Source organism: Arvicola amphibius, chromosome 1, assembly GCF_903992535.2.
Source record: "Arvicola amphibius chromosome 1, mArvAmp1.2, whole genome shotgun sequence".
NCBI lineage: Eukaryota > Metazoa > Chordata > Mammalia > Rodentia > Cricetidae > Arvicola > Arvicola amphibius.
This window is the reverse complement of record NC_052047.1, coordinates 189,868,342-189,887,500: the sequence shown is the minus strand read 5'-3', so window position 1 is coordinate 189,887,500 and position 19,159 is coordinate 189,868,342. Positions and strand designations below refer to the sequence as shown.

Below are 19,159 nucleotides of genomic sequence, written 5' to 3'. Positions count from 1 at the left end.
GGGAGTGGAAGGAGTAAGCTTACAGACTCATTTAATTTAAAGGTCCAGGGATACAGTTCAGAACCAAACCAGAGTGTCATCAAGCTGCTTCCTCTCTTTACCTTTTCTTGTGACCACATAGAAGCTGATGCGAGAATAGAGCCAGTGCACAGAGAGCGAGGATGACTATGCAATCCTGGCTTCTATTTAGCCTGAAGCTGATCCTGCTCTAAAGATGGTGTCTTCCCTCCAGTAACACCACCAGCAGTCCCATGTTTACAGTTGTCATGGGTCAAGTGTATGTCAAATGGAAGGCACCTCTTAACCCTTGCAGTCATATAGATAGAATAGCCCTGCTAAAATTTCAGCTGTTTTTGCCCCTTTGTAGATCAGAGGGTGTGAGTAGCCTGTCCCAAACTATTAATCAGTGTGAAATCAGAGGACAAGGTTCTTAATAAAAAATGTGAAAGAGGAAGAAACATTGGGAATGCTAAAACAACTTCCACTGTAATAAAAGAAGCAGACTTCTAAGACAGATACAAAAGATACAAGCAACAAAATAGAGCCCATTCTGTGAGAGCTGACTCAGGAATGCTGCTGACCTTTTAGTCACTCGTGCTCTGGTCCCCTTCTTCTAGAAACTGTACAGAAGGCCCTGTAGAATAAGAGCGTGGATCCTATCCAGTGGATCCTGAAGAGTGGGAGGGAAACCCCCCAATGATGTGTCCCTGGCTCTCTTCCCTGAGCCACTTCTGAAAGCACTCCCCAGGGAACAGAAATGCTGTTGAACTATCTTGCCAGTGAAATAAATAACGAATTCTTAGCAGTGAGAAGCACTTGACCCCTTTATCAGGATGCCACCGCTAGGTTAATCAAGTGCCCTCTGTCTGGGAGTGCTCTACCAGTCTTGTTTTCCGGTCTCCAGGGAGTGTGAACAGGCTCTCTTGCTCTCGGAGGTCTCATCAAGAAAAGCACATCATGCTGTCCTAAGACCAACTGCTCAAGTCTGTAGCAAGCTCTGCCCTCTGGGCCCTTCATCCCTTGCTTCTCTCTGAGTCCTCTAGGTTGAGAGATGTGAACCTATCACTCTTGGAAGGAGAAGAGACCATGATGCTCTAAGGAGGCTATGATGTCTTGCTGGAGAGAAAGGGGGGCTCGTGCTTGTGGTTTTTCAACTCCTTAAATGATATTATGGGAAGAGCACACCAACTGGCTATCCAAAACCAAGTGCTCAGACATACAAATAACAATATATAGACCGAGCAGGTCATATTTTAGAACATATATATGTGTAAATAAACATAAGAATATGAGCAGGTCATATTTAGGAACATAAATGTATATGACATAAACATAAGTATATGACAATGAAAGAAGAGACCATAAATTCAGAACAGAGCTAAGAGAGTTATATGAGAGTTTACAGGAAGTAAAGAAAAAGAGGAAATATTATAATTGTGTTGTAATATCAAAAATAAAGGTAAGGGCCGGGCGGCGGTGGCGCACGCTTTTAATCCCAGCACTCGGGAGGCAGAGGCAGGCGGATCTCTGAGATCGAGGCCAGCCTGGTCTACAAGAGCTAGTTCCAGGACAGGCTCTAGAAACTACAGGGAAACCCTGTGTCGAAAAACCAATAAAATAAAATAAAATAAAGGTAAAATTAAAAGGAATTTAAAAGAAACAAAAGGGATAGTATAAAAAATACCAAACACAAATAATACATTTTCTGCTTAATCTGTGTTACTCCTCATAGACACATATTGCAAATTTTGAGGGGAGATAAGTGAAAAAATCTATAAAAATATATTATTCTATTGGTAGCATTTAATAAGCTTAATAGTCACTATTAAGTGTAGTCAACAAGTCCAAATTCTTTATTTTATGCACTTATGCTAGTACCTGTCAGTCCTGAATTTGAAACATGGGATTTGGGTTGTAAAGATAATACGATAGGGACAAGGAAGGTCCTGAAAAGTGAAGAACTGTAGACAATATAAGGCTAATAAGAGGTGAATCAAAGGCATATGCTACATAAAAGAAAAACTTAAAGCTGGCAATAAACTATCCAAAGAAAGAATGGAACTACGTAAGGAAGCCTCAACTAGAATTTAGAATTTGGCTCCACTATCTCTTCACCATGTAGTTGTGTTGTATGATGGGGAAAAGCTTCCTCTGTTAAAAACAAGGATTTCTTCAACTCCCAGTTGACAGGATCGCGTGTCCAGGCTTTATCAACTGGGTCTTCTCCAAAGTCACCCCACCCTGTATTGTCTCTAAAGATGGCACCAGAGTAGTATTCTATTCAGCAAGGTTTACATTCCCTAGACCAACTTTATGAGCAAGTGTTACTACTTTGGATCTGGGTAGTCTTGTCATTGATAAATTTGCCAAAGACTATTTTTCAAAAGTATTTGCTGTGTGGGAATTTCAAAAACTGTGTATAAAATCACCACACATGTCTGCTATGACCATAGCACATGCCACATGAGGGCCATTCAGATTATATGTGCTTTCCTTAGATTTCTGAGGATCTGCAGGGAGAACCTATTAGCTCTCTGGGGGGTTCATTCCTGAGCTGAGAAGCTACACTACCCTAGCTAAGCTAGGACACATCATAGAATCACATTGGATATCAACACCGAGTGTCCCTAAGACCAAATAGCAAGTATCATCTAGTTGACCCAAAACCTAACAAGTTAAAGTAGCAGCAAATAGAGATTCAAATGCCGACTCAGCAAAGGTGGGACAGATGTCCATATCAAAATACACTACCAATTTTCTAACTCAGAAATCCAGGTTTCAAAAAAAAAAAAAAAAAAAAAACAAAAAAAACAGAAACAACACTAAACACCAAGACAATATCTTTCCTCCAAAATAAAATATTAGTCCCACAATAATGTACACCAAGGGAAGCAACTTATATTATATACAAGGTAATAAATTTGAAATAACAATTATAAACTTGTCCAAGGAACTCAAGGAAGAATATGAATAAATTCTGTGATGAAGACTAAGAAAACACAAACGTTCAAATAGAATAAGGAAAACAATTCAACATTTTGCTTTATTTAAGTAATATTTTTATTATTTGAAAATTCCATATGTGTAAACAATGAATTTTCACTATACTCACTTCCACACCCCATCCCATCTCACCTCATTCCCAGCACATCCCCCTCTTAACTTCATATGGCCTTTCCTGAATTCACATCTCCACCTTGTGCCACCTGTTTTGGATTGTTTTAAAAATTGACTGTCTCATACTGAAAACAGCCTAGAACTGGCATAAAAACAGACAGGAGGGCCAGTGGAACTGAATTGAAATCCCAGATATCAATCCACACACCTACAAACACCTGATTTTTGACAAAGAAGCAAAAAATTAAAATGGAAAAAAGAAAGCATATTCAACAAATGGTGCTGACATAACTGAATATCAACTTGTAGAAGAATGAAAAGAGATCCATATCTATCTCCATGCACAAAACTCAAGTCCAAATGAATCAAAGACCTCAACATAAAAACAACCACATTGACCCTCATAGAAGAGAAAGTGGGAAGTACACTTGAATGCATTGGCACAGGAGACCACTTCCTAAATATAACACCAGTAGCACAATCACTGAGAGAAACAATTAATAAATGGGACCTCCTGAAACTGAAAAACTTCTGTAAAGCAAAGGACACGTTCAACAAAACAAAATGGCAGCCTACAGAATGGAAAAAGATCTTCACCAAACCCACATCAGACAGAGGGCTGATCTCCAAAATATACAAAGAACTCAAGAAATTGGCTATCAAAAGAACAAATAATCCAATAAAAAATGGGGCACAGAGAGAAACAAATAACTCTCAATAGAGGAATCTAAAATGCCTGAAAGACAGTTAAAGAAATGCTTGACATCCTTAGCCCTCAGAGAAATGCAAATCAAAACTACTCTGAGATTCCATCTTACACCTGTAAGAATGGCCAGGATAAAAAACACTGATGACAACTTATGCTGGAGAGGATGTGGGGTAAAGGGGACACTCTTCCAGTACAGCCACTTTGGAAATCAGTATGGTGATTTCTCAGGAAATTAGGACACAACTTACCTCAAGACTCAGCAATATCACATTTGGGTACATATCCAAAGGACGCTCAGTTGGACCATAAGGACATGTGCTCAGCTATGTTCAGAGCAGCATTGTTTGTCATAGCCAGAACCTGGAAACAACCTAAATGCTCCTCAACCAAAAAAATGTATAAGGAAAATGTGGTACATTTACACAATGGAGTTTACACAGCAGAAAAAATAATGTCATCTTGAAATTTGTGGGAAAAATGGATGGATCTAGAAAGCATCATATTGAGTGAGGTAACACAGACCCAGAAAGACAAATATCATATATACTTCCTCATAAGTGGCTTTTAGACATAAAGCAAAAAAAAAAAGCAGTCTACAATTCACAATCCAGAGAACCTAGACAACAAAGAAGACCTTACGAAAGACATACATGGGAAGTAGAAAAAATCAAGATCTCCTGGATCTTGGGAGCATAGCAACCATGGGGGAGGGTAGGACGGGAAAGGAAAGGAAAGGAGGGGAGCAGAATGTATAACTAGCTCAGTTACTGACTCCTCTCTTAAATGTCCCATTTGTTTGTGTTTCAATGCTTGACATGTTTATTCCTGTCCTGTGAATGTGTTTTCTCAAAATGATTTTATTAAAAGTGGTCTAAATGTTGAATATATTCTTAGTATGGTGACCATTACCATGTAGACCAAATATTGACATCCTGCTCTCATTGGGGCACATAGGACATTAATATGACTCTACTCTTTGAACAGAGCCTTGGCACTTGTTTAAGACAATTGAGTTGGAAGAAGGAATTCCATGTGTCTCTTTCAACCTGAAAAAGTCACGTGCTTGCAAGCTCTTTTTCCCTTGTGCTATAATGAATGGAAACATTTGAAATGGCTTCTTCTACAGTCTGTTCCCCATGAGGTGGGAAACATCTGCCCACCTGTGTGGGATACTGTGCACGAGGAGGAAAGTGTCATCTTCATTCAAGTCCCTGAGAATTTTCCATTGTTACTATACTCTAGCTGCATTGATTCTGATTGTTCTCAGTCCTCATCTTTTGAGATAAACATAAGGGAGAGAATTAAATTGCTGTTTTTGCTATAGTAAGGCTCTTCCGTGACATCCTTTTCTAGTGTCTGTATTGAGTTCCCATTGCCTTTTCAAATAGTAACTTACATGAAGTGTGAACTTCATCCGAATCATAGGTATAGTCTATGAAACAGGCAGATAGCAAGAATAATAGGCTGTTTCTTGCGCTATGATTGCTTAGCTGGACACGAATAGGAAAGCGACTGTGTGGAAAAGCATCAGAAGAGGAATGGCACTATGAATTAACAATGAAATCCACTTAGGAGGCACACTTTTCACTGGACAGCAAGGAAAGTAAATTTATCTCGCTTCAGCAAGGCTGGTCTCTGAGTAATCACATATTATTTCACTTAAACCTTTTATCAAGCAAGTGCTTGCTCTTCTCATCTGGGCTCTTGCTATGCTTCCCGTAGACTGCAGGTTGTTACTCTTTCTGTTGTCCAAGCTTTCATATATTACAATCTGCATAGATTGGTGGAATGAACACTTTCATGAGCAAAGTGTTAGGGAATGCCTATTCTTGTGGTCTCCATTTTTCAGTGGCTTTGGGGACACTCTTAGTTTCTGTGTGTGTGCATGTGTGTTACAGATGGATTAAAAATGACAGTGCAGTGAGTTAAACATTGTGCCATTTTTATTGCCTAAACCCACTTACCCAGATATACAACTAGACATCTTCCTCTCTCCTTCTTAATTAAATGGTTCAAGAAACCTGTTTTATCTTTAGTAGTGCTGGACTAGGTTTGGGAGTGTAACAAAACTAAAGTCTAGTCTCAACTCCTCAAATATTAACTAAGTAAACATGGATATGTCCTGAGCCTGTGCTCTTCCATGGGGATGGCAGCATAAACATAAGGAAAAATAGACAGACATAAGCAACATTATCAAGATAAAGTGTTCAATGCATGTATCATATACTTAAATATATGAATAGCATCTCATGATCTAATGAAGACAATGCAGCGTAAGTACTTCTGTAATTAACCTGGTAAGAGGTTTAAAGTATTGTTGAGATTTGTAAATTGCTTATTACTAATTTATTTGAATAGCAAAATGCCTGGTTCTAATTGAGGTTATTCTTGTATAGAATGTAAATTTCATTTACTTTTACTTCGTATGCATAATTTCTTTCCCATAGAGTATATATCCTTTATCAAATATCTTTTGATGCAAGTTAAATAACATGAAATGAATTTTGTTACCTGATTAATCTTGCATATCTGGCTTAGCTTTGTAAGTGATATAGACAAATTCAATGAAGCAATGATAGAAACCAACACACATCTAATTATTTTCACGAGGGACTCTCTTAGAGATAATAAATTAAAAGTAGGTTGTTCCGATAAATTATATTTTCTGATTTAATTATTTATATGTCTTACTTGAATATGTTCATGTTCAGTATTAAGAAGTAATTTCACTTCACTCTGAGAAGTTCTCCTACTGTTGATACATAGTTCTGTTTTATGTTTCCAATAGTCTTTAGGAAACAGGTAAGTTTCTTAATTGCTTTTGAGACATCTTTCATGTTTTGACTAGAGTGTTTCTTCATTATATATCCATATATGCCATATACACCTGTGTTTGGATGTTTGCATGTATATGTATATTAGTATTTATATGCATTTGTAAGTTTCAAAGCCAAAACTTTGTGATAGACCTTTACTAAAACTCCGTTTTTATTTCCTATCAAGACCCCACTAAGTGGGCAGTAATCAGAACTTACAGAGAAAACACTTTGATGAAATTGCTTGAAAATATGTCCTTCCTGTAAACCTGGACAGTAAAGGAATATTTCCCATGCTTATTAAAAAGGGACCAAATTGTTTTCAGCCTGGCTTTATCACACCCTTGCTTTTCTTCATGGTTTCACAAATGACTACATTTGAGAGAAGGACCCCAGGTGCTTATCCATGGGACTCGGGAACAATCTCACATTCCTCTTGGTCAGCAGAGAAGTTTACGTGCAGGGCACTGCAGATCCATTGCCAACTAGTGACTTCTAGCATGAACTCCAAACTAAACCATCAGGGCATGCTTAACTATTTAGGCTCCACAGTGCCATTTTGGCAACTTAGTAGAGAAGATGAAACTCAGCAGATAATGGGAAAGCAGAAGAATTTAACTATAAAAATAATGGTCAGCATACATCTAATTGGACGTAATAGAATATTAAATAAAATATGAACTTGATGCTTAAAATAGTGTATTTAAAAGAAGGCAAAGATAGCAGATAAAAAATAAGTAGCATGGTTATTCCTCAGAGCCTTTTCAAAGTTGCCCAAAATGTATAAATCAGGCATAATAAATTTCTATGCTAAAAAACAAAAAAGTTTTTACCCTATCTGTAATACTTTATGTAATTTCTACTCAAACACCTTTCTCAGGTGAACAGTCTATGGTCTAGAATTTCATGTCTCTTCCAAACATACACCAGAGTCAGGAATAGTTTAGCAAATGCCTATATGCATGACACAACAATTAACTAACTCATTGCTTAAACTGTGGTGTCATTGTGTTCAACAGTACTGTTTATTATGGTATTGACAATATTAATTTATCCAAAAGTCGTAAAGTGCTTACCCATGGTGGTTTAGAGAAAGTGAAGGAAGCAAAGTAAGTCAAACCCAGAATGTGTGGATTGCACCAAGCTACTACTTTTCAGTCTTATGTACACCAGACTCTCCCTTTCCGTCATTTGCCGTATAATGTTAGTAGGTGTTGGTAAACATTCAAAATCCTCCCCAGTGTGGCTGTTCATAGTCAATATTACTATGTTGGTAGCACTAACTGTAAGACTTCTTTCAGATATCTGAAGTTCTAATCCACAAACTCAACCAAAACTTGGTGCACTTCGAACTGAAGCCTGGGGTCCAAGTTCTCGTCCACGCAGCCCACCTAACAGCAGGTCAGTTTCCATGTTCGGTGTTCTTGCAGCAACTATGCTGAGGGGAAATCACTTTCATTGTAATCAGGGAGAGATGGAAGCTATAAATTGGGCACAGTTCTTGAAAGTCTTCTTAATTGATTGTTCTGCCCTAATGGGTTACCAGTTTGGCAAGAGGACAAGCTATTGTTTCCCCTTAGTCCCTGGAAAAGAGCTCAATAAATCACTCAGGCACATGCTCTCATGCCATAACATGCTTTGTCTCAACATACATGTAAAAAGAGCATTAATCTCATAAGTGATGTTTTTCAAATTTTCCTATAAAGCTGTATTTTTGACTCATTCATAGCTCAAAGAATTTGTTTTCTTTATATTCCATGCTATGGGAGTACAGGTTAAGAAGAGGTTTAGGAGTAATATAGAGTAAACCTTTATGTAGTCCTAATTTTATAAATAAATATGCTTCCTCTTCTGTCTTTTTACTTATAAAAAGCAGGCAAGGAAGTCTTCCTCTCTGTAGAGAGAGCTCTCAATGAAAAATAAGTAATCTTAAGAATTTATAAATATATGTCATTGTGTATGTTAATAAATAATTAGATGAACAATATTTATGAATTACTTTTTTGGCAGAGTATTTTACTGGTGCTTCATGGGGCACAGATGCCAACTGGAAATTGTTTGTATGGCGATAAGATTATTGAAATGGTTTGGTGTGGGAAAGTATGGTGATGGCATTGCATAGAGGTCTGCTGAAGGGCAGGGATATGGTGTAGGCAGTTAAGGGGGTCTCACAGTAAGTAAATGTATGCATGTTTGTGCACAAAGTAAACACATTGTGTCTTAATATTTAACTTTAAAAGCTTTTTTGTTTTGTTCGCTTTCTTTTTTTTAGCCCGATCTATAGTTTCTTTCATTTTTCTAGAACTCACTGTGCACACCTAAAATACAGATTTGAATTTTGTGTACCGTAGAGATGGCCGTAGAATGTAACTCAGTGGGAGAAGTAGCTTAATTTGGATGATATACTTAGAATTTTTTTTAATTCCTTTGTATTATTAACAATTGAAGCAATTAAAAAAGTTAAATGTAGAGATGAATTCTATTAGTTCAAAATGATATTGAATATTTTTATTAAAAGAGGTGGCATTTGGGAAGAATCTTGAAGGATGGATAGGACAGAACTCATGAGATATTCCAAAGACCAAAGCACCAAGGGTAAAAACTTAAGGTTGCTGAGGAAGCCAAACAAATGAAGACAAAGGGGAGAAGCTTCCATCTCAATCCTTCATTTTCTTGGGGATTCCAGGAGGTCCCCAGGTCTGGAAGCAGGTTTACTATATTGTCAGTGTCTACTTTTCTCCCACTGTCTCAAAAACTAAGAAGTCAGATGTAATTCTTATGGAACATAGGGAAGGGAGGTAGAGTATAGAATATGCCATGTGAGCCATCTGTACTTTAGTGAAATCTAAGAAGCCATAAGAGTCTTTGAGAAGGGGTGTGACATTTACTTAATTCATTAGTTGAACTTGCCTAGAAGCCATGCTTCATATCGCCATCCTCTCCCCCAGGACACAGAGCTACCTGCTCATGTATCTATCAATTTCGACACTGAATACAGTGGAGCCTGACGTTCTATACAGAATTCTGCATTTTAAGGGATATGTTTCATTTCTTGGAATTTAAAGCTTGCCTCACGGCATATTCAGCTTTTGAATGAATTCAGCAAATGATAAATTACATTATTGTGTGACTTGATCAGAAAAAAACAAAACATCCCTTTTCTGTGTACATACAGACTCTATTGGAGTGAGGGGAATAGCCCCAGGCAAGCTAAACAAAGATCTAGCTGTATGTCTCCAGTTTCTCTATTTAGAGGCCATCTATGTTTTGATCCTCTACTTTCTCACACAGATTTTCTCTCAGTTATTATGTATGCCAGCTTTTCATTTCACCTGTCATATTATACTTTAATATATGTCACATTATCTTGGTAAGATTGACACGCAGCAATACAGCACTCAAGAGGTGGCCAGGAGAATCAAGGCAAGCCTGGTTAGTTAGAGATCCTATCTCAAATAAAAGAAGAATAGAAAAATAGAATAGAGTGAGTAGGTGGGTGGACTTCTTTTGAGAACTAATTTCAAATTAAAACCAAGTTGAAAAGTAGGTGGTTAGATATTTGAGGCTGATATGGCCCATGGATTAGCCATGAGAAACTAATGCAGCAAGGAAATCCTAAGATATTTGTGGATCCATAGCTCACGTGAGAGCTTCGGTCTTGATAACTATGAGAAATTCATGCGACTGGAGTGACCAGGAACAATACCAAGTTGAAGACAACTGAGAATTCTCTCCACTTCATGCTCAGAATTCTTCACAGATGAGTGTTTGGGAACAGGAGTTATGTTTCTGGGAGGAAAAGCTAGCAGAAAGAATAGATAGTTCACGTAACTATCATATTTGAAAGACAGATAATGTATTAAAGATGTGTACGACTCATCAAGATTGCCAAGACAACAAGAAAAAGATACAGCTGTAGGCAGGGCAGGAGGGAAAAGCACTTAAACTGGGGCAGCTTTATGAGAAAGAAAATCTTTGTCTTCCTATCGTTATGGCTGTTTACTTTCCTTCCTATTAGACTTGTTACTAATGTCTTCTCCTAGTCCAATTGCAAACTCTATCTGCCAGCATTATGAAGTTTCTGTCGCGAATGACTCAGCAGCTATATTGATGTAGACTTAATGTGGAACATTAGTTTCTGTACAGGATAAAAATGACCAACACTAAAAGAGTAAGTGAACTTCAAAATGCTGTCTGTTCACCTAAGCGTATAGAACTGGCCATATTCTAGGTACAGACATCTGGGATGGACTTTCATAATAACATGAACAGACAAACATGTGTGTCAAGAATGACACTTAAATAATTATGATGACGAAGCATCAGTTTCTTACTTGATATTGATCCTGGCATAGCTCTTGCTACTTTATTTAGAAAAATAAAAGCAGCTATTTGAACATCAGTGCTTTGGACCGCATATCTACCAAATAGAGTAGAGGGTAATTTCCTTTCATGCACGCTAAACAGGGCACGTTAGATAAAGGGTGGGTGGATTGTGGAGCTTGCAGTAGTGCTTTCTAAACTGAAATTAGCATATTCATATATGAGTGAAGAAGATTGTTTGCTGCCTGTACAGCATTTTAGTTCCTGTTCTCTTCTCATCCTCTCATATCCCTTACAGAAAGGGAAAATCCCCTTGTAGAGGACCACTGTCTGCTGCATTTCATGTCCCTAAGCAGGACTATGGAAACCTTCACAGGGACCATTATCGCACACTGCTGCCTCCACTAATTGCTCGGCAGATGTTCACCAGCCTCCTTTTTAAAATGTTCAAGCCAGAATACGTTGCCGGTGAGAGGCAGTGCATGGTTTGGTTACCCTCCCAGGGAAATGAACTGTCTCCTTTCAGGAATTTACTAGCCTTATTTTGCTCTTCACATTCACTTCCCTGTTTGTTTTCAGGGGAGCATAAGATAAGCATTTGCAGAAATCTGGGTGTCATTAGAGACTGGATTTTGCTTATCTCCTCCTATATTCTCTCTTTGGGAATTCATTAATTTCTGTAGCTACGCTGTGCTAAACTTTGAGCGCAGTGTTTATTTTGTTCATAGTCTTTCCTGTGCTTTTTGGAAACTATGTGATTTCTCTTGAGGGGCTAGCCACATTTGACAGATACATTCCTAGAATTCTCTTTGCAGAAACAAGAGATATGGTGTTATGTAAGAACAGAGGGAAGTAAAGAACATGTTGTTAAGAAGGCGGAACCAAGGTCACAGCTTTTGGCTTTTAGAACATTGGTCAACATACAGGGGCTAGAACCTACCAGAGGTACACAAATCAGCAACATTTGGAATTTGGGACCAAGTGTGACTTTGTTCGTACGAACCACCCACCCCCAACTTCATCAACTTTCTACATTCCTTAATCTGTTTGTATTTCAAGGTTTAACTATATGCCCACATGTGCATACCATCTTTACAGAAGCCTTTGCCTCATTACCACCTCCATGGTTGAACTTGTTGATTTTTAAATCTCTATCTGATGATGGTGATTGTGGCTATCTTTATACTCATCTTCTTCACACACACTGATTTCTTATGAGCAGGGCTCTTAATGTTGTTACATTGTTGCTATTACCCACCAGAGAACTTGTACTACAATTGCTCAACTAATTTTACTTTTACAAATAATCAGGTACATAATACATGACATGTAGAAATATACATATATATCTACAACCAATCCCCATGACCACTCTAGTGAACACCTGGCAATTTTATCCAATAGGCAACTAAAGTTAACTCATATTTCTCTATTTTTATTCCATATTGTGGAAGTGATAATAAATATTTATTTGTACAATGAGAAAGAACAGTTGAAAGAAACATAATGCCCATGTTCCTTGGAGTTCTGTGCCTCAGAAAAAGAGAAGCAAGAAAGGAGGGCAGAGGAGGCAAGAGTCTGTTATTGAAAAAAGTCTGAATAAAGTATATCTTATTGTCCCTTACTGAGTGCTCTGTATTGTATACTTTAGAGTCAGGATTTCATTGTAAGGAGTGTTTGCTGGCCACTTACAAAGATCCAAGTTCTGATGCCAACCATTTGATTTCAATCGGTTACTATTAAAGAATAAGCCTTAACCATTAACTAAAAGTCTGTTAAAGACTTTTTTTGTAGATTTTGTTTGCTCGTTTTCATTGCTAACTTGGAATGAACTCAGGAACAGTATCTTTTTCAGATTAATAATTTTCTTCCTCCAACCCTTCTTTCTTCTACGCCTCATTTAACAATAATGCCTTTCAATTTATGGCTCCTGAGGAGGATATAAGGCATAGTAAACCCTTATTCCTTCTACTCTGGATATAGCTGAACCACAAATACTCATGCTTGAACACAGTAGAGAGGGCAGTGACAATGGGTAAGGCAGTCATAGGGAGCCACCTGCGGAAATGATTCTTTAAGTAGGAAATTTGGATAATAGTCCATAGTTCATTCCCTTTGCAACACAGAGTTTTTGAGAGCTGTTGAAAAACAAAGTGGTGATTTCTTTTTTATCAAAGAAGGTAAGTTTAGAGGCTTGTGTTGGATTTGGTACCATTAAAAATAAACTCTTCCAGCAAGCTGGACTAGGAGATAAATCTCAGGAGGGAAGACTAAGGCCCTAAACTGTGAACTTTCCCTTTCCACTCCTATCAGATGTCATAGTCTTAGGTAAGACAAGTCTGCTGCCATGCGAGCAAGTCCTATTAAATGGTGGAAATATTTCTAAGACCCATGAAGTGCTCTTTCTTTGCTGTTATGAGTATTAACCTTCAGAATTAAAATGCCCTTATATTTGACTGGCATGGAGAATGTGAGGCAGTTATTGGCTTATTGATTGTTCTGTGGTAAAAATAGACACGTGTCTACATGAGGACAGACAGTAAGACAAAGAGACCAAGAGGACATTCTGGCATATTCCATTTGAGAACACAATCCCAAATACTAAAATGAATAAACAATTTAGAACTATTCATATTTCACCAGATTAGTTAATTGTGTAAATAAACTGAAATTTGAATAATGGATCCCCTAGAGGAGCTGAAGTTGACTGCTTCTTCAGAACTTTGGGGTAAATAAAACCATCTTTCACAGGTGGAAAACTGATCTCTAAGCCAAGGTAGGAGATCTTTGCTCTAAATCATCTGATCCCCAACCTGATCCACTGAACTTCAACTAAGAAATACCATAAAATAGAGAATAGAGGGATTCGTTGTATAGAGTGAGAAGTCATACTGGGGACCCAAGAGACTGCTAATCAAGATCTTACTTTTGGAACAATATCTTCAAATTATGCTTATATACCCAGCCCTCTTGGAAGTCTCCAGAACACTGTAGAAATCATTCCATGAGCATAAATCCTTCTGCAATGAGGGATGGTAGAGGACACTCTTCTCCAGCATTAAGTCCGATTTGCAGCTCTGGACATTCACTAAAACAGACCCATGAAGCTTGTGACACTAATATAGTAATAAACATTAAAATCTAATTCCCTGGCATAGGTAGAGGCAGCCCTAATAGTCAGAATGGGCAGATAACAGTGAAAGAAAGTAGGTAATAGGTAAAACATACCTCCAAATACAGGATAGAGTATATCCATAATCAAGATAAGTGGCTAAGGGCAGCCAAGAGGTGTGGCTGGGAAGCCGTTGGAAAATGGTTAAGATGTGAACTAGAATCTCAGGGGCAAAGGGAACTGGATTGCTGGGAGCTTTAAGAGAGTTAAGCAAATGATATTATCTACGTGCAATTCATATGCTAATATAAGCAGAAAAATGTTACATCCACCCACCTATATTTCAGAGAGGCAAGGTTTGGCTCTTAGTTTTCCTGTAGGTCCTTGGTCTCCTACAGTTTAGAGCACAGATGATTAAAATTAAATGGGAAAAAGCTAACATTTTTTGCAGAGGAAGAGTCTCAAAGCTTATATTGAATAAAAGCATAAAACATACACACTGAGAATATTGTTCCTTTCCCTTCTTATCCATTAGTGCTTTGTTCAAGAAGCTACATTTAGGAAACTCGTCCTTGGTCAAGGGCATGTGTGGGTTTTGTAATAAAACTGTTATCTTGGCCTCTGTGCTGTTGCCAACCGATTTAACTTCTTTTGCAGGTACAATAAAAAGATACCAGAGGCACATTAGAGGACTGATATTTTCAGACCTCAGTCACTAACACTGGATGGGTTAAAATTGAAAGGCGGGGGTGGGGACGAAAGCTCACCTTGCAGGCTCATTGTGACACTAAGTGAATTCTGCTCCCTCAGCTTCATCTTGGTGAAGATGCTTTCCATGTGAGGTAGCAGAAGCCCCAGGTGGGATGTTGTCGAAACGACAATGTAATCGTAGCCAAAGTATAATCGATGCAGATGCCAAATAGTTGCTGTGGAGCACTCAACTGTGAAGTGAAATAAATTGTTGCAATAACATTTTCCATTTAGAGACCAAATTAGCGCTAGTGAAGTTCTTCACAGTCAATAAATTTATTCGCCTCTTTACTCTCTGGTCACCCAGTTATTATTTACAAGTAAATCATTTATGAGTAAAGCCATGTATTTTAATTTCCTTCTGTTTTTCTTAAAATTAAATATATTTTATCTTTAAATAATCACATTGTATCAGAGTAGCTTTTAACAGACATGAAATTATTGTGGTACTATAATAAATAATAATAGGTGCCAAGAGATATAAATATCTTTCCCTCCAATGTGATTAAATGACTGTAACACCTTCATATACATACATATATATGAATAATATATACACATACATACATACACTCATACCAAAGATGAAATAACATCTCAGTTTGCAATAGATTTGTGATCAGTTCTTTTAAGAAGGCAGTCTGCCCTTCAGATAGCCAAGTGATTTCCTGGCATGCACAGGGCCCTGTCTGAAGTTAATCTCAGTATGTAAACCAGGTTGGGTGACATACACCAGTAATCCCAGCACTCAGAATATGGAAGCAAGATCACTGTCATAAGCCCCATGTTGAAGGCCATCTGTCACAGTTCCACTTTGGGTTGATATCTGTCAGGTTTCAGCCACCATGGTTTCGTATGTTCTAGGGTAGGGGTATGTGGATTAGAAATGGTAGGCAGAAAAAAACAGAGATACAATGAAATAGACATAGACACACGATAGAGTTGGGAGGGCAACCCAATGAATACTGAATGTGCCTGTGTTTATTTCTCATAGGCTTTTTATGCTCCAGTCCAAAGGGGAGGGGGAAGACAAAAGACCTCTCTACCAAAATGCAAGGAGAAAATAAAGTGATCATCTTCTCAAATACCCAAGGCATCAGTAACCACTCCTACCAGTAGTCACATCCTGGGCCAAACCTCCTGTCAATACCTTGAAGGAGCAAGAATAGGCCTGAACTCTCTGACCTTTGGTCAAGGGGGAACAAATCTACAGCTGTGGGCTCCAGCAGATCACTGAGTTGCTCGTGGTTCAGGAATCCTCTCAGCACACAGGGAATTAGAATGCAGGACAAAGAAAATATTTGACTGGCTGGAGTGGAGACACTGTATCATTCCCAGAGAAAGCTCTCAGGTAGAAATTAGATGGCATCTTTGTGTTGGTTAGGTTTAAAAGTTCTTTTTTTTCTTTTCCCTTGGAATATGACCTCTTACAATGATCAGAGGGTTAATAGTTTATATGGGAACTGAGGGTGCTGGAGATGCCTCGCTATAAGGCTTCCCAGTTAGCTATCAGAGTTAGAACAAGTATTATGAGACTCATGATTGGGATTGTATATGAACTGGGGGTGGGGTGAGCACCATTATCCAAGCTAGGAAGTACTGCAAATGGGAGCTGTTCTGCCCTTCTGTGCCATTTCCATGTCACCATAATCCCTCTGTGCTGAGCATCAATCTGGCAGGATCTAGAACCACCTAGAAGACAAACTTCGGGCCATGCCTGTAGTGGACTGTAAGGTTAGGTTACTAGCTGGCATGTCTTTGCTGGATTGTACAGATAAGGTTAACTGAAGTGTGAAGACTCACCTTGACAGTGCATCCTGAAGGCTTGAACTTCAGACTGAATAGGAAGGTTAAAGTGTTTCAGCACCGGGATTCATTGCCCTCATTTCAGGACACAGACACAAGGTGATCAGCAGCCGTATGCTCTTGTCACCATGGCTTCTCCACTGTGGCAGACTTCCTAGCACAGGTAGCCAAAACAAACCGTTCCATCATTAAGTTATACTGGTCAAGTTTTTTCTTTTTTTTCTATCAATATATAAAGTGTCTAATAGGTCCCCAAACACACATTCTTTCAAATGTTTGGATTACACAGATCTTATATTTAAAGTATTTAACATAAAGCCATAAGTCTGCTTAAGAGGCAGGAAAGGAAAAACTGAGAATCAAAATAGACTGTACTTCTGCAGCTTCTTGACCACAGTGGCCCTGGAGGAGAGATGTGCCAAAAAAGCCTCTTGCTGAACAGGACCTCAAATTCCAAAGGGTCTGTGGTGGAAGGAGTGCATGAAAGCTGTGGTGTGACTAAATGTGTTTCCCTCCTGCAGACTGGATACCTTTCATACACAGATGTGTGCCAAGAGTCCCAAGGTGGGGGGAATGCCCGGGGTCAAACTGACCTAAGTGAGAAACTCTTCGTCTTTCAAAACTCCCTCTGAGGGATGTCCCTTCAGCAATATGGGATATTAATACGACAGCTTACAGTGTTGGCCGCATCTGCAGTGCCAGATGTCACGCCAGTCAGCTCCATCTCCTCTGACCTTTGCAGCTTTACTACAGCAAAGATTATTTTCTCTGGACTTTTTCTTATTATTTATTCTTTGTGTCTTTCACATCATACATCCCCATCCACTTCGTTTCCTCGTCCCTTCGTAGCCACTCTCTGCCCTTGCAACCGCCTACAGCTGTCACTTGATTTTTTTCAGGTGAAGAATTGAAGCTTCCACTATTTCAGTTATCCCAGAAAGGTAGTCCTAGAATCTGGTTGTACAGAGAGTATATCAAATACTGAACCCCGCAGGCAGATGGATGGTTCTAGAAAACTTCATATTGAGTGAGGTAACCCACACCCAGAAAGACAAATATCATATATACTCACTCATAAGTGGCTTTTAGACATAAAGCAAAGAAAACCAGCCTAAAATCCACAATCCTAGAGAACCTAGACAACACTGAGGACCCTAAGAGAGACATACATTGATCTAATCTACATGGGAAGTACAAAAAACAAGATCTTCTGACTAAATTAGGACCAAGGGGACCATGGGAGAGAGTTGAAGTGGAGGGGAGAGGAACGGAGGGTAGCAGAGAAAAATGCATACATACCTCAATAAAATAAATAATAAAGTTACAAATCTAAATGTATCTAATCTGCATACCCATCAGGCATCACAATGTAATTTGAAGAGCAGAAAAACTTGAAGCTGAAGGTTCTCAAAGACATCTTAAGGTTAGCCTCCTGGCATATTCACACTGACACTGCTGTGATCCCCAGCCTTTCTTGCCTAGAACCATGGCAGAGACAATTCTGACACAGTATGATTGTGAGAACACGATAGGAGTAGACGGGCTCCACAAATGTGTTCCAAACTGTCTTCTAGAATATTGTGTCAAGTCAACATCTCAGACATGGCAGAGGAAAAGCAACTGGATCAATTATCAGGTACCTGGCTGCACATGATGTCCGTATTCAGGCAGAGACTAACACTATGGTGCAGGCTTGGGAAATTCACTCAGTCAGAGAAGGACTTGCCTTTCAAGCCTGAGGATGTGAGTTCAAACTACAGGGCCCACATCAAAGAGAGAAAGAAAGCAGGCTGGCCAGATAAAGGGGTGGTACTTGTAATCTCAGCCCTGGAGAGGCAGACAGACAGATGGCCATTCAGCCCAGACAAACCTGCAAGTACCAGGCCAGTGGAGCAGCACCTGAGGAACTGGCTCTTCTCTGACCTCTACACACATGCCATGCCCATATACCCACACAAGCACACAAAACTGTAATGCAAACAGATCTCAAAGCCAAAATCGTTCTGTCCCTACCTCAACATAGGTTAACATAAAGTCAGTTGTTGGTGTCTATTTTGTATATTATCTTTTGTTAATTAAGATTTTATTGAGAATATTTTTTAAAAAAACAGATACTGAACCCCAACTCTGAAATTTTGATTTGACTTGCACATGCACAGCTAGGACTGTTTATTTAGCATTTCCTATATGTCTGTCCCCCTTTTATGGAAGTGGTAATATTTCTATTACTATAATCAGCTCAGACCCAGGTGAATAGAATACAATAATTCAAAGCATATCCTACTTCCTCACAGGGTTTTAGAAATGGTGTATGAGCAGAGGTGTGGGTGTCCAATTACCTGGAGCAATGCTTGTATCCATGTTGTACACTGTGCATTTGTAATGGCAAAAGCCTTCTAAGTGCCTTTCTTCCTCACAGGTACCTTGCTGAAGCTGCAACTGAAGAGGGATTAATTTATGCTAATTCCACACAACAAGCCCAAATCCATTTATCAGCAGTTTCCATTCCTTAGCAATGCATACAAA

At 38.8% G+C, this 19,159-nt stretch overlaps 1 protein-coding gene across 5 annotated transcripts in view; it reads left to right on the top strand.

Annotated features, from left to right (window-relative positions):
- Sorcs1 (sortilin related VPS10 domain containing receptor 1) overlaps window positions 1-19,159 on the top strand; it is a 504,706-nt gene that overhangs the window by 472,841 nt on the left and 12,706 nt on the right. For all 5 annotated transcript variants that reach the window (XM_038329254.1, XM_038329237.1, XM_038329246.1 and 2 more), the window contains exon 24: window positions 7,944-8,043. In XM_038329254.1, coding sequence (XP_038185182.1) covers window positions 7,944-8,043 — 100 coding nt within the window. The remainder of the gene's footprint in view (window positions 1-7,943; window positions 8,044-19,159) is intronic.